The sequence below is a fragment of the Lepidochelys olivacea genome, assembly GCF_965140295.1.
Source record: "Lepidochelys olivacea isolate rLepOli2 genome assembly, chromosome: 1".
Taxonomy (NCBI): domain Eukaryota; kingdom Metazoa; phylum Chordata; order Testudines; family Cheloniidae; genus Lepidochelys; species Lepidochelys olivacea.
The window spans coordinates 200410744-200426262 of NC_140411.1; the positions used below are offsets into that span (position 1 = coordinate 200410744).

Here is a 15519-nt window from a genome sequence, read left to right on the forward strand (position 1 = left end):
AATTGCTAATATCTTTGATACAAGGAGCTTATCCATGGAGCACTTCAAGTAGGTATTTTCCAAGTTACATAAGTCTCAGAATATTTTGAGTGTCAATTAAACTAGAAAATATTAGTCCAGTGGACATTACAGGAAGATGAGATTTTTCTGATCCTCCTCAAAAATATTTTAGAGAAAAAACATTTTGTCATGATTTCTGATGGAAAACAAAGCCAGAAGTTAAATTAGGTGATATCTACAAACATATTCCAGTGTTTTACAGTGACTGAGGCATTTTTAATGGTCTTACCTATATTAAACTGACATCCTAGCAGTTCCACTTTCATTGCAATTTTCTGATGCCATTTTAATGGGTTAACCCTAACAAAACGTGCAATAATAGGTGGAATGAAATTATTGCGAACTTCCTGGTAATACTCAGTGTTTCCTTGAAATATCTAGAAAAAGAAAAAGACATTCAAACTGAATTATTAGCTCCTACAACGTATGCTATACCAATTCATTGCTAACTATGCCGTATTTAACAACTTCAATTAACCAAATAAGCAGTACACTGCATTGTGTAATTAGGACCTACTACCTGTTTCCCAGAACAGTGCTGCTGACAAGCGTCTCAAAGAGAAAGGGTGACTAACTGCAGAGAAGTATGAACCAAAACCTCAACATCTTACCTCAAGAGTAGACAAGTAGAAAGAACTTTAGTGCCCATCACCTACCTCATTTCCAGTACCGTTGTCTCAGAATAAAATCTGCCAGCTATCATGACATTACTCCATTGTCATTTTATGTATAACACCTATGGCAAGAGTCTAATCTTACTGATAGATAATTATGCATCTTATATCCATCAGTCTTGTACTTAGACCTCAAATATGGCAGGCAGTTGCAACAACAGAATGCCAAAAAAAACTGTTGATGCCTTTATAATATTTTAGGTTGTCATGTGTATGGATAAAACCTCTACTGAATGGAATTCAAGACCTGCTCAAGTATGTAATCAACATTACACTCTAGTGCTCGTATGGTTGCAGTCTACAGAGGTTGTAAATCTTGATATGAAAACAAAAAGGACTCTGGAATTTTGAAAAACCCACAAAAAGACCTTTAGGAACAATTCCATATATTTGTTCAAGGTAAAAATAGTGCATTATTTTAGTCATGGAATTTTACAGGCCATGAATTATTTTCACATAGAAAAATCAAATAAATGCCAGCTATTACATAGTTACTATCTGACCACCATCACTAAACCTGACACACACTAATGACTTAGAAAGACTACTCTGAACGTGTGCTGGAAAAAGAGAAACCAAATCCAGCGTCTCTGAAGGTACTGAACATGATCACACAAATCTGACCGGAAATTCGGGGGCATGGGTTGGTTGGTCCATACTACAAGGAGGGGATGAGATCCCAATAGAAAGTTATTTCCCTCCTTCCCTTTGCAGTGTAAGCAGGAGGCGGCCTTGAAAAATACTAGTAACTAGACCGTCCTTGGTGAAAAAAAAAATAAATACCTGGGAGCCAAGGTCTATTTGAGCCTGCACTTCCCTGTTGGTATATTAATGAGATATATATGGCAATTTCAACCGACGCAGTTTATCATAAAAAACCCTGAGAGAGCAAGCTTGATTAGGGTTGACAACTGAGTAATCCTGGGAATGGAGGCAACTTCCTCATATTGTCCAGAAATATCTAAAACAAAGACATGGAAACAATACTTTCCATAAGCCCGCTAGAGTCCCTACAGACATACTTTGTTCTATCATTTTTAGAGGATCTGCTGACCCAGCCTGTCACGATCATTTAGGTCAAGGGCAGGGTTTCAAACTTGACCTGCTATTCGATAGGCAGGCAGCACAGTTATCTGGACACAAACATATTGTGTTTTTAGCAACCCGGGTTAGCCAGAAGGTGCACTCTGTGCCAGCTGTCATTTCGTTAGTGCCCGAATGAAGAGTGAATTACAACAATCAGCTCTAAGTTTAAGAACATCTGATTACTGTGGCCAAGTTTGTGTCTCGCAGGATAGGGTATATTCTGATCAGCTGGCCGTGGAAGAAAGTTTGTCTAGATGCTCTTTCTGGGATCAGTCCAGGACAGCTATGTGGAGCATTATTTTGATGGAGATAAGGCAAGTGCCCCCTATAGTTCTTCAAAGTGTATTCTATCCACAAGCATAACCTCTGCCTTTCCCAGAAGCCAATCTCATCAAGGTTCTGAGATAGCTAGAGAAGGACATCGTTTGCATTTGAATCACGGGAAATGTATCTATGTATTGTTTGCATTTTCTTTCTGCCAGCATTAGAGACGTGTTAGAGACAAAGCAAAATTGAGATTAAAACCTTGTGGCACCTCAATGCACAAGGGCCTTCGTTACTGCAGCATTAGTCTGTTACAACCTTCTAGATGCAGCCCCAAGCTCATGACTGGTATTTTTCATAATCCTCTATTAATCCAAAAGGTGGGAAGGAAAAGATAATGCTAGATCATCACATGGACTTTTAGCTCCATCTACAGGAAAAAGGCAGCAGACAGCTAATTTCCTATTGAAAGTCAAAACACCTGCCCTTTTACCATCAATAAATCAAGAAAGAAAACAAAAATTCCTACCAGTTCCTCCATTCTTCCTTTAATTAAGATTACTTATACAATATCACAAGTTTATCTACTGTAAATTGGATATGATTAACATAAGATCTCTAGTTCAGGAACTTATATGTCACTAAATATTTACGTAAAAGGATGGAGTGCAGTTTGCAGTGGATTAAAAAGTGCTTGAATAGAAGTCATTGCCAGCCTCCCACTGCAAGAGCACTTACCCCAAACTTCCTCATTCGCGCATTGCTCAGATACGCATATGCCAATACAATCTTTGCTTTTATACAAAAATCTAATCACAGAGAGAAAATTATGGTAAGGGTACAGTCATCTTATAATGCACAATAGAGTCTTATACACATATTCTGGTCAACTGCAAGTTTTGCACTTCTTTACATGGGACAGAATAGAGTCTAGGTAAAGCCAAATCCCCTATAAAGCATAGCATTGTATTCTCTGCCAGACTATGGATCAACGCAAGCTCTTTCAGACAGGGAGAGTCTTTTTGTTGTGTACCTAATAGGATGAGGTCCTGGTCTGTGAAGGGAGTTCCTACGCTAGTGGTTCTCAAATGAGTTTTTACTGTGGCCAAATGTGTGGTCACAACATATTCATAGTGGCCACAGTTTTGAACATTAAAATATAGAAGGGATAATCTAGTCACTTGGTTATTTGAAAGAGTCATGTAGATAAAACAATATATCTTTTCAGTATAAAGAATAATATGTACTATTAATACCACAAGTTACACGGTTTTTACTAGCTATATTACTATCTATAACTAACAATTTTTTAAAAAGTTTGTAACAAACTATCTCACTTTTTTGTAGCCCAATAGTTGTAAATATGAACTTTTTTAATTTCAAAAGGTTCTTGAAAGGGAACTGATCATGACTCCTCTCTTCCAGTACTAGTCAGAGTGCAGCCTCTGGGCTTTTGTCAGTAAGATTGTTTCTGTATTTGCTCTTCACAAAATAAAGTGCCCTGAATGCACACTCATGTATAACAGTTGTTGGAAATGTGTTTAGCATCACTATAGCCACATACACAGGTTCTTTGAAGTGATCTGAATGCTTTGCACACCAAAACTTGTCAAGCTCTGACACACAGGGATCACAGAGAGGGCGCTTCAGTTGTTCATCTCTATGGAATTCACAGAGGCAGCAGCCCTACTACAGTACAGTGAAATGCTGCTGGGCCAACCGTGGGCTTTGGTGGCTGCTGCAGGGAGCAGAGTAGTGGCGGCAGCAGGCAATTTGGGAAAAGAGCTCCAAGACGGCCACATTTGAGAATCACTGTCCTAGGCACTACAGTAATACAGATACAGTGAGAGACAAGTGCAGGTTAATTTTTAAAATGCACACTGTGATGTATGCAATGGTGGAGTTATGACTGCATACTATCATAGCACCAGATGATATTATAGTGATAGGCAATATCAGAAATGTCTAAGATGCTTCCATGGCAGAAAAGTAATGTGTTAAAAAAAACATACAAAGGAATTACTCCTACTTCTGTAGATTCACACCCAGATCAGTGATTGTTATAGCACCATAAAGGAAGAGTTACAAAAATGCAGCAACAAACACTGTGTATCACACATCTAGTTTTGGGTCTAAACAAGCAAGAATCTGAGCGGAAATTCTAATTTCAAATTTATGTCATATATAAGATTATAGATATCACATACTTCCACAACTAACACTAAGTTAAAACTAGGGCTTTCGATTAATCGCAGTTAATTCACGTGATTAACTCAAGAAAATCAATCACAATTAATAGCAGTTTTAATTGCACTGTTAAACAGTAGAATACCAATTGAAATTAAATATTTTTGGATGTTTTTCTACATTTTCAAATATGTTTATTTCAATTACAACACAAAATACAAAGTGTACAGTGCTCACTTTATATTATTTGTATTACAAATATTTGCACTGCAAAAATGATAACAAATAGTATTTTTCAATTCACCTCATGCAATACTGTAATTACAAATGTAGATTTTTGTTACGTACCTGCACTCAAAACCAAAATAATGTAAAAAACTTTAGAGTCTATAAATCCACTCAGTCCTACTTCTTGTTCAGCCAATCGCTAAAACAAACAAGTTTCTTTACACTGATGGGAGAGAATGCTGCCCGCTTCTTATTTACAATGTCATCTGAAAGTAAGAACAGGCATTCACATGGCACTTTTGTAGCCGGCATTGCAAGGTATTTACATGCCAGATATGCTAAACATTTGCATGCCTCTTCATGCTTTGGCCACCATTCCAGAAGACCTACTTTCATGCTGATGATGCTCATTAAAAAAATAATGTGTTAATTAAATTTGTGACTGCACTCCTTGGGGGGAGAATAGTTATGTCTCCTGCTCTCTTTTACCCGCATTCTCCATATACTTCATGTTATAGCAGTCTTGGAACACTTTCACCGCAGACTTGACAAAACACAAAGAAGGTACCAATGTAAAATTTCTAAAGATGGCTACAGCACCTCACTCAAAGTTTAAGAATCTGAAGTGCCTTCCAAAATCTGAGAGGTACGAGATGTGGAGCATGCTTTCAGAAGTCTTAAAAGAGCAACACTCTGATGCGGAAACTAGAGACCCTGAACCACCAAAAAAGAAAATCAACTTTCTGCTGGTGGCATCTGACTCAGATCATGAAAATGAACATGCGTCGGTCCGCTCTGCTTTGGATCGTTATCAAGCAGAACCCATCATCAGCATGGACACAAGCCCTCTGGAATGGTGGTCGAAGCACGAAGGGACATATGAATCTGGCACGTAAATAACTTGCAACACTGGCTACAACAGTGCCATGTGAATGCCTCTTCTCACTTTCAGGTGACACTGTAAATAAGAAGCAGGCAACATTATCTCCTGCAAATGTAAACAAACTTGTTTGTCTGAGCGATTGGCTGAACAAGTAGGACTGGGTAGACTTGTAGGCTCTAAAGTTTTACATTCAAAAATAAAACAATGCAGTTATTTTTTGTACATAATTCTACATCTGTAAATTCAACTTTCATGATAAAGATTGCACTACAGTACAATTGAATTGGTGAACTGAAAACTACTATTTCTTTTGGTTTTTACAGTGCAAATATTTGTAATAAAAATAAGTATAAAGTGAGTGTTGTATACTTTGTATTCTGTGTTGTAACTGAAATCAATATATTTGAAAATGTAGGGAACATCCAAAAATATTTAAATAAATAGTATTCTCTGTTTAACAGCGTGATTAATCATGATTAATTTTTTTAATCATTTGACAGCCCTAGTGAAAACCTCTTTTAAAAGGTGGTTAAAATATATGATCTGGTTGTAAGTAGGTAGTGTTTTATTTTATTAGGTGAGGGAATAAAAGCAACAAAAATCTTCATGGACTTTTACGGATTCATTTCCGTGATTTTAGTCTAGCATTACATACTTAGGGATTAAAGTATATTTTCTCAAGTTTGAAAACACTAACCAAACTAGAGGTGTAATTCAACTTTCTTTCTACTTTTACTTTCTGAAGGGACAAAAAGTCATTTCATTCACCAAAATATATAACATTAGTACATGGATAGCATGCTGTATCAGAGGGGTGGGGGGGGGGGTTGTGTGTGCATGCGTGTGCACAAAATTAAAGACGTTCTCAGTATACCATACACCAGGCTCCAGAGTTTTATCAAAACATTCTTCAGAATGATAAGTGTATAAACGAGACACTGAAGCCTGCAAATATATTATGGACCTCATTTGCTCAGAAAGTATGTTGGCAAAAGGAGTCTATTCCGTTTATTTTAAAATAATAGAAGCTAAAATATCCTACTGTTCAGACAGCGCGCTCTGTGCTGCACAGTTTAGAGGAAGTCGTGGTCCCCATCCCAAAATTCTTATAATCTAAACAGATCACAAGAACAGACTGAGAGACAGAGAAGATGGCTCTAACTTAGGACTATTTTCTTTTTTAATAGTGTGCTGACAGTTCTTACTGACATAGGGTAGCATTTATGGGCCCCACAGAAGGAGAGCACTTTCAGGAGAAAGACAAATGAGTGGGCTGATGCCTAGTGCACAATGATCTGTTCTCCTAACTACTCACTTGTATTCTTGTTTGTGCTATATGCCCGTTTCTATTGCTAGGATAATGTGATAGCAGCAATAGGAAACAACGCTTTCTTCAATTTTCTATACTGTTTAATAATGTAATGCTAATCAATAAACACTACTGAATGGAGCAAGATTGGTCTGCAACTGCCTAAACAGCTCTTTGCTCTTGGATTAAGACACGCAATTGCAAAAGGTGATTTTTTTTTTTTTTAAACATGCCAAACAGTGGCCAAAATTTCCTAATGTGTATAGGGGTTCTGGGAACCCAATTTAACACCTTATTAGGCACAGATTTTCAGGCATGTGCTCAGCATTTTCTGAAAATTAATCTCTTTAAGCTCTCTCAATCTGGGCACCCAAGAACGGAAGCAACTAGAACAATTAGTTGCTTTTGATAATGTTAGCCAGCGTCTTCACTAAGATTAACAATGAACAGTATTGCTGCTCATTCACTGCTTCTTTCTATTTAGGTCAAATTTATGGTACCAAGCACTGAAGTAGTCTCTCAATCAGATTGGTCTTAAACTCAATTATTTTTTTAACATGAAAACACATATAAGGGAAGCAGAGATTTTTTTCTTTTAGATTAAAAATTAACTTCCATCTTCTCTTTGTACTCCTATCTGCCCCTGCTGTTTCCCCCTCCCCTTCAGAAAGCAACAACAGGTTGACTTTTATCTTTCACTTTTCATTAATCACCACTTCAAATGCTTCCCTCTGATTTTTTCAAAATAAAAGGTTAGAAGCAGTAGCAGAAACACACTCCTAAAAGCCCTGGTTGCATCACCATTTTCTTCTCACAATTTCCCTTATAACTTGCAAGAGTTACGAAGCTACTAGCAAGAGTTTCAACAGTGCTCAACTCTTGACTTTTTAAACTTATTTTTAAAAATATAAATTGGAATAAAACCTCCAGATGTGTGCAGTATGCATATATTTAAGAATCAAAGGGAGAACATCCACATATACGGGGCCACTGAAAAGCACAGCTGTATAGAAAGTGATCTAGGAGCAGAGGAAAGTATACTACAGTATAACTATAGATTTCTTTTTGCTCCAATTATTTAAATATACTTTTTCATCACAACTTGTGGGTTTTGGTTAAGTACATTACTACAAATGTATTTTTAAATATTTCTTCTTTTATTTAAGACTTCATTTTATTAACCACAACTGACTTTCAAGCTACATATTGCATTCTACTTCAGGAATTTGCAGGTGGTCACTATACTAGAGACAAAAACACATAGTTCAAATACTCTGTAGAAAAGGCTAATATCTAAGTATAAAAATAGAAAACCTTTCTATTCTCAGGCAGGAGAGTGATCCAATTAAACATCTTTGACAATCATAAAGTCTAATTATCAGGCTAAAGAGTGAAGATTTTACCTTAAAGGCCAGAAGAGGGCAGTCAAAGCTAGAATTAAAATCAATGGCTGATTCCGTTTCTTCTCAGGCTGCCCAAGGCTCACTCACAGCTCCTAGTCAGTTTTCCTGTGTAGCTTCAGCAGGCAGGACCAGTCCTGTCAGTCACCAGGGAGTGTCTTACTCCCCCCTGCAGAAGACTTCCCAGTGTGACTGTTTCCAAGCTATCCTAAGAATTCTGATACACAAAATAAAAGTAATGAAGACACCTTTTCCTATGTTTCAACTGTCAACAGAAGACTTCCCATCACAATATGGGTTAGAATTGCAAGATGAAAGGTAACAAGAAAGGCCAGCACATTAGTAATTGCAATCTTGTCCAGTTTCTCAACCAGGTGTCCCAATTTGAATCCATTCCTGGTTTAACTCCAGGCTAATGCTAAGAGCTCTTCTTGGGAGCAATTTGCAATAGCGTGAAGGTGAAGATGGGAAAGAAGGAATAAGAATCTTTGAAGTGGATGCACATTCAAGCTCTTCAAATCCAGGATAACTCTGATCCCTTGTGACTGCGTAGGAAGAAGAAGAATGTGGAATTGGTCCCTGCGTATCTCTCCAGTTTTGTACTGGTACAACGACCGGCAAGTAGGACAGCGACCTCCCAAATCATATGGATATACTTTATCAGAAATTGGAAATAAGAAAAGGGGGTTGGACGGAGGAGGCAGGAATTAGCTGGAAGGGATCTGAATTCTATTACAGAACCTTTATCAACTACTTCTGTCGCCCACTGATCCAAAGAGGTGGCAGGCTACTGGCTGACATTGGAGAAGCATGACTCCACAGGGTTTCCCCCCTTCAGATGGGTACAGGAGAGAAGGGAAGTATTTTTGTTGTTCAGGGTGAATATCTGGAGAAAATACTTCTGGGACTTTTACTGCAGGATCTGTCCAATACCCTCTCCATCAAGTTACTGTCTCATCAGCAGAAGTTAGATGAAGAACAACCTCAAAAGGACTGTTTGTTCCTAACTGGAGGTTTGTAAATCTTTCCTCTGGTATCTTGCCAGTGGCAGGATTTTCTCATCCTAATCTTTGACTTCTAGGACACTGCTTTGTCTAAGCATTCAAAGCACTCAAAAATAAACTGCTCAGTAAAAAAGCCATCAAGTCTTTGGATGGCTGCCTTCCATTGTACAGTCCCCAAATGCCTTATTATTGTGCTCCTGGATAGCCACAAAGCAAATGGAACAAGGCACATATCTTATATGAACGCTGCTCCGAGAGAGCAATTTTATGTAGTAGTTGATTTCAGGTCCTTAGGCCCAGCCAGGTATCTTCTGAGAGGAAACCCATATAGGCCAAAATAGCACAAACAAAGCATGTAGCAGCAGCAGAAGAGAAGACATCAAGTCCTGCAGATGTGGCCACAGAACCAGGAGGTCTCTTGCCTCTGATCACTGAGCTCTTCGGATAGGACATTGCCTTCTGAAAGGATGACTGATTCTCAGGGTTAGCAATGGCTGAGTAAACCCTTTGTGAGGGCAGCAGTCTGACTTCAACTCTGAGGCTTTGTTAAACCTGAGCCATTTCAGAGTACTGATTAAACCTGTTTGGTAGTCCTCACTCTGCTTTTAAATATTTTCCAGGACTGGATCAAGAGTTCCACTTTGGAAACTTAAGGAAAGTACATCTTTGTTGACTCACTATCCTGTGTTTAACCCTGAAACCACGTGCGTACCAATATACAGAGCGGATATTTGGCAGGAGAGAAAGTGAATAGAGAAGACAAGCCATTCCTGGGATTCTTCCTTTGAATCAAAACCTGAGGCAGGCAAGTTGTCTGGAAGAGGAAATTCTCAGATGAGTGAGTCCTCAGGTGACCTCAGTACAGGTCTCTTTCTTGTCTTTGGCTTCTCATTACCAGAGCTATAGATTTAATCCTTTATGAGATGGAAGGATCAGTGAGACTGGTTAGCTCCAAGAGGTTCAGATCTACGTCCAATTTCTGTCAGCCATATTCTTGTAGAGGCTAGGCAGGGTAGGACGAAGACTGCCTTTGCTTCCTCTCATAGGTTGCAGGAACACTTTCATCTCCTCCAAGAGAATGGAGTCCGAAGCAGAAGGGGTCAATGTCACCTTATTTGAAATTCCCTCTGAGTGATATACTTGACCTTTGCTTGCCTTCTCCTGAATAAAAGCCCATGTCCAGAGGGGAAGACGAGGCTCTCAGGACCAGCTCAGATGGTAGGCTATCCTGCACTAGCCATAATGATGACTGAGATGGAGGATGATGATAAAACGGTTCAGTTGTCCAAGACAGGCAGCAATCATTGGATAAATTCTGCAGCAGGGTATCTCTAGGGTGACTAGGGAGTTTAAAATCAGCAGTGGTGAGCTACTTACCCCAGGGCTGGCTGAAAACACTGGCGGCTGTTTGGGTGTGACTGTTCAGTGACTGGACAGGCTTTTCTGCTCTGGAGTAGAGTTCAGCTAAGCAGCCCCTAATCTGCCAGTGGCATCCAGGACACTGTCTGACGAAGTCTTAGGTACAGGAAGAGGCATCTGGAGCAGCACTGGAGCTGTTTGCTGGCACGTTCGCAGATGTACAACTAAACCTGGTAACGAGGACACCATTATTTATACCAATGGTGGTGCTGCTCTCACAACTGTTGAACCCTCTTGATTAGGCCTTCCTGTTTGGCTACTGCTGGGAACTCAGGCTGCCAGGTTCCTCACTTCAGCTGAGCAACTGGAATGTCACTTCTGCTGGTACTGGAAGGAAGCCTACAAGAGCACACTCACTGGGAAGGGCTCCTCCTAGATACGGAAAGGACAGGATCTCTCTGCCAGGAATGTTTGCAGGGGATCTGTCCATTTAAGGCCTCTTGGTCTCTGGCTCTGCTTGAAGCCAGGGGGGTTGGGGAGACCACAAGATACTGCACACTGGAACAGAAATGTTCCCAACTAGGAGAAACTAAAGAATTCTAGTGTGGTTACAGAGTTATTCCTCTAAGTGCTTGCTATGTTCTTATGTTAGGAGGCAGAGGGAACCAGGAAATTTTCTAGAAGGGTGAACCAAGCTCCTTTCGGATGATTGACAAGTCTGGTCCTACCTCCTGAAGCAGCAAGTGTTGGAACGGCAAGCCTGGATATGAGAAAAAAACAATTGAATATTTCTAACTTTTGGTTTTAAAAAGTTTGGCCACCGTCTCCTCTAACATTTCTTGAAATATTATTTCATTACATGAACATTTTGGGAAAGAAAAAAAAAGAGCAATCCCACTCAAAAGTATAACACCAGTAATACAAAGAGACAAAGTAGGACAATCTCATTATGAAATACTCCTAAAGCCTGATGTTAAAGTTATTAGTTTCAGAGTGGTAGCCAAGTTAGTCTCTATCAGTAAAAAGAATGAAGAGTACTTGTGACATCTTAATAAAGTTATTAGTGTAATTTTAAAGAGTATGCTTAACAGAGTAGCAATGGGACAGTTTGTTGGTTGTTCAGCTGCATGAGAGAGCATCTTTTTTTTCCCCAAGAAAAGTATTGGCATATTCAGTCAAATGATCAGACTTCCCACATATGGTTGGATTCTTTATAATTTTGCCTGTGTATGGAAAAGAGCACGGCAAATTAACGTAACTTAACATTTAAAAAACCCGTATTCACCTTAGGGTCAAGAAAAGGCACTTCATTGGATTCTAGACACCTACTGAAACCCGTCAGGTAACCTATACTGTGCCTAAAAATTTGCAGCAAAATAAACCAAAAACTCGTTCCAGTGTGGTCAGCAGAAATTTTGCCATTATTTTAACAGAATCCAAATTTAGACCACTGGGAAGAATTAAGGAGAGAGAATTAGTCTTATCTAATTGTTGTTACCTATCACCATTCAAGTGATACCTTTAAAGTTTTTTAGTGCCATATATGTCATGTGTTTAATAATCTTACATTTTTAATATGGATTTATTTTGAAGTGACATATTACAATAACTCATTCTGAATGAGAACTTTTAAAAATGAAATGTTTACTATGGAATTTAATTAGTTAAATGTCATGAGGAAAAAAGAGTGTGTGCTAATATTTTTGTGAAAATAGGGGGGAGATGAACAGAACAGCGTAGAGAAAGGAGAAATCCCAATACTACGCTATGTTCACAGGGAAAAGACAATCTCTCTGATCTAGGTTACTAAAGATGAAGAAAAATCTATTTGGGGAAAAGTCTAGATATTCTGAAGGGAATACAATATAGGAAGTCAATCTAAAGGTGATAATGGGAGTTTTCCAATTGAGATCTTTGCTCCCTATATCACTTCTGTAATTCAGATCTTTACTGGATATTTGTATATTTTCCACATCTCATGAACGTTGATATTTGTATGAATTCAAATTTAATTTTGCTTATATGCTATTCTTGGGCCAAGGATCAAAACTGTAATTTACCATGCTGTGAAGAAAAATCACTTGGTAATTTTCCTCATTATGCCTGGTAACGAGGACACCAGATATACAATATCTAAACACTCATCTGTGACTATATCTAGAAAATCTCTACTAATTTTACCTTATCCTGATCAACACCAGGTTCTCTGTATACTGTCCATTTCTGTGCATCATCACTGTATAGAATTCGGTAGGCAGAGATGTAATAGTAGTACTCTACTATGGTGGATCCAGTAGTTATAATGCCTGTGAATATGAAGGTTGCTATTTACATAAATGCCAAATGTCTCTCTTTGAAAAATGTTTATGTCAATGTTTTCATGCAATGATTTACAACATGAAGCATATACCCAGGATATGGCAACTTTAGGTAGAGGAATCAAACATAGGTTCGCCTCTGTCAGTTAATATTTTAAAGGTTTTCCTCTGAAATCATCAGGATCTATAACTTCCTCATCTGGTGACTGTCTCCTTATAATTATTTGAAATTACTTTTCTGAAAACATCCTTAACGTTTTTTTTCTTTGCATTTTTTGATGGGGCATCAAGCTGCTGCATTTGGCCTTGTGTTCTGGATTTACAAAGACAAAATCAAAGCCTGGTTTTGGATTCACAGGCTATATATAAGCAGCACTGAAAGACCACAAGCTTTCTTAGGCAGGTACTTACAGTATTATAATAGTCTAAGAAAGGTTTTTTATAGAAAGTATTAATACCGGCATGAAATTAAAGGAAAAGTAGAGATCAAAACTGTGAATCACAGCCAGAGAGAAGATGGAATGAAGAGAACAGAAGTTTGTTGTATGGAAGTTCATGAACCAGTACAGCCACTGGCAGTGAGACTATTAGCCTGGATTACAAAGACAATTCCTGAGAGGGCGGTGGGACTGAACTGACCACTTAAAAGGGGATGGTTTAGGATTGTCTTCTTGAAGTATAGGTGTTAGACAACATAACCATTCCCACCTAAACTAATTCACTTTTGGCATGAGGCAGATTGCAAACACACACAATAAGGAAAAGGTGAAACAACTTTGAAGAATTAATGCAGAAGAGGAAATAGAGGTGAATGCAACCTGTCATGCAATGGTCGCCCTACAGTTGGGTTTACATGCCAGGGACATCCCCAGACCCTGACCAAGACAGACACCACAAGCCAGTATTCCAACTCTCTGCTACTTCACACAAAACACATGCTGCCATCCACTGAAGCACATGGCCATGATTTGACCTAAAGCTCTTAGCTTCTGTGTTCTGGACAGAGCAAGTATAGTGTACCTCCGAGGTACCCTGTCCTCTACTTTCTGAGGAACATACCCACTTCCACAAATAGAAAGCAGCGTGTCCATGGCAGAATTGAGAAAACAGCAGATACTACTCTCTCTAGATTAATATTTACTACAGATACTAAGGCACAAGCAGCCTTTCTGAACAGAATTAGGGAAGAACTCTTCTCAGAGATGGGTGGCTGATTTAATCAACATGAATTAATCCTTTTTCTCCCTGGAAATTCTAAGAACAGATGGAACAGCAGCAATAGAAAAAAAAGCCAGCTATATTATATATACAGGGGGAGACACAGTGATCACATTGGCAAAGTCATGAAAAACGTCTGAATTAAGGCACGAAGAGGGGCAGGGGTTCCATTTCCCAGCACACACTAATTGTTATCTCAATGTAAGATGGTTTGATAGTTATCGGTCCCTTCATGCAACAGTTGCCACCTGACTGATCCAAACTCCACTGCTGTTCAATATGCAGTGTAACTGCAAAAACACTTATTGTATTATTGAATTAATAGTTATCTAGAACCAACTGTCACACACATCCCACTCATCAAAGCTTCAATCCAGGAAAGCACTAAGCACTTGCTTAACTTTATGATATGAGTAGTCCATCTGACTATTCATAAAAGTTAAGTTTGCACATAGCTGCTGTGTGGGATCACACCCCAAATAGCTTAGTGAAAATATGGAGGAAATTACAAAGCAGGAAAAAAACCACCAGAAAACAGGTTAAAAATAAATTAGCTTTGCCATTCCTGCCATCTATATTTAAAAAATTAAATATTTTTGAAGCACACAGCAATGAATTCAATGAGACATGTGAATGTTGAAAGAGCACATGCACGGACATTAGTAAGACGCACAAAACATGCAAGAATAAAAGATGGTTACTTTCTCCTTCTGTGGTCACATACCCCACTCTACTAAAATGAAAAGTGTATGTTTACTGCAAGGTCTGTCCAAAGAAAAGGCAGCTTTCTAATCTAAATACAACAATTAGGGGAAAGTGACAACAGGCCATGTGGTATGAAGAGAAAAGGGAAAGGGAAACAGTTGTTGGGAGAACATCTAGAAAGGACATTGATTCAGTTTGGTGATTTTCCTGGGTTTTTTTGGTTCTGTTTACATACTTTTAATATAATGAGGCATGAGTGACAGCAGCTAGAGTTCAGGTTAATGGGAGATGGCAAGGTGAAACTCGTGAGTTTTGAACTAGAAGGATATCACTTTATGCACAGGAAAATGGTTAGAGATGATGAGATGGGAGACAGATGGGAATGCACAGGGCCAGTAAAGGGCTTTCAACACGCACACAAGAAAACATCAGAACAACATGAGGCATGAGTCTTGGAATCCATCATTTTTCAAATTAAGAATGATTATAAGCAGAAGTATAACGCTGCAGTTTTTGTAGTTATTGTGTCAAGGAAAAACCTTATCACAGGAAGGTCACTTGATATAAAATCTAACTACTTAATCAGAAAACAGGACTAGGAAAAGAATGCAGACTAACAGATATCATTTTAGACCCTGTTACACAAACAAAAAAAGGAAGATTAAGATGTGGATACCACTAAAAGACTGAAGTCAGCAGTCAAAAATTAGTTTGTAAGTATTATGTAAAATTGGAACTCCTTCTTTGGGTGATCCTCTTCAAAGAATGTGAACTGCCACATTAAAGAGAATTAACATGGATATAAGAAAGCCAGAAAAGCCTTG

The 15519-nt window shown here is 38.6% G+C and overlaps 1 protein-coding gene across 2 annotated transcripts in view; it reads right to left on the reverse strand.

The window, feature by feature from the left end:
- The window catches only part of DCBLD2 (discoidin, CUB and LCCL domain containing 2), a 65556-nt gene that overhangs the window by 8538 nt on the left and 41499 nt on the right, over positions 1 to 15519 (reverse strand). For both annotated transcript variants that reach the window (XM_084637443.1, XM_084637444.1), the window contains exons 9-10: positions 12636 to 12760; positions 290 to 437 (exon numbers count right to left, since the gene is read on the reverse strand). In XM_084637443.1, the coding sequence (XP_084493569.1) occupies positions 290 to 437; positions 12636 to 12760 (273 nt within the window). The remainder of the gene's footprint in view (positions 1 to 289; positions 438 to 12635; positions 12761 to 15519) is intronic.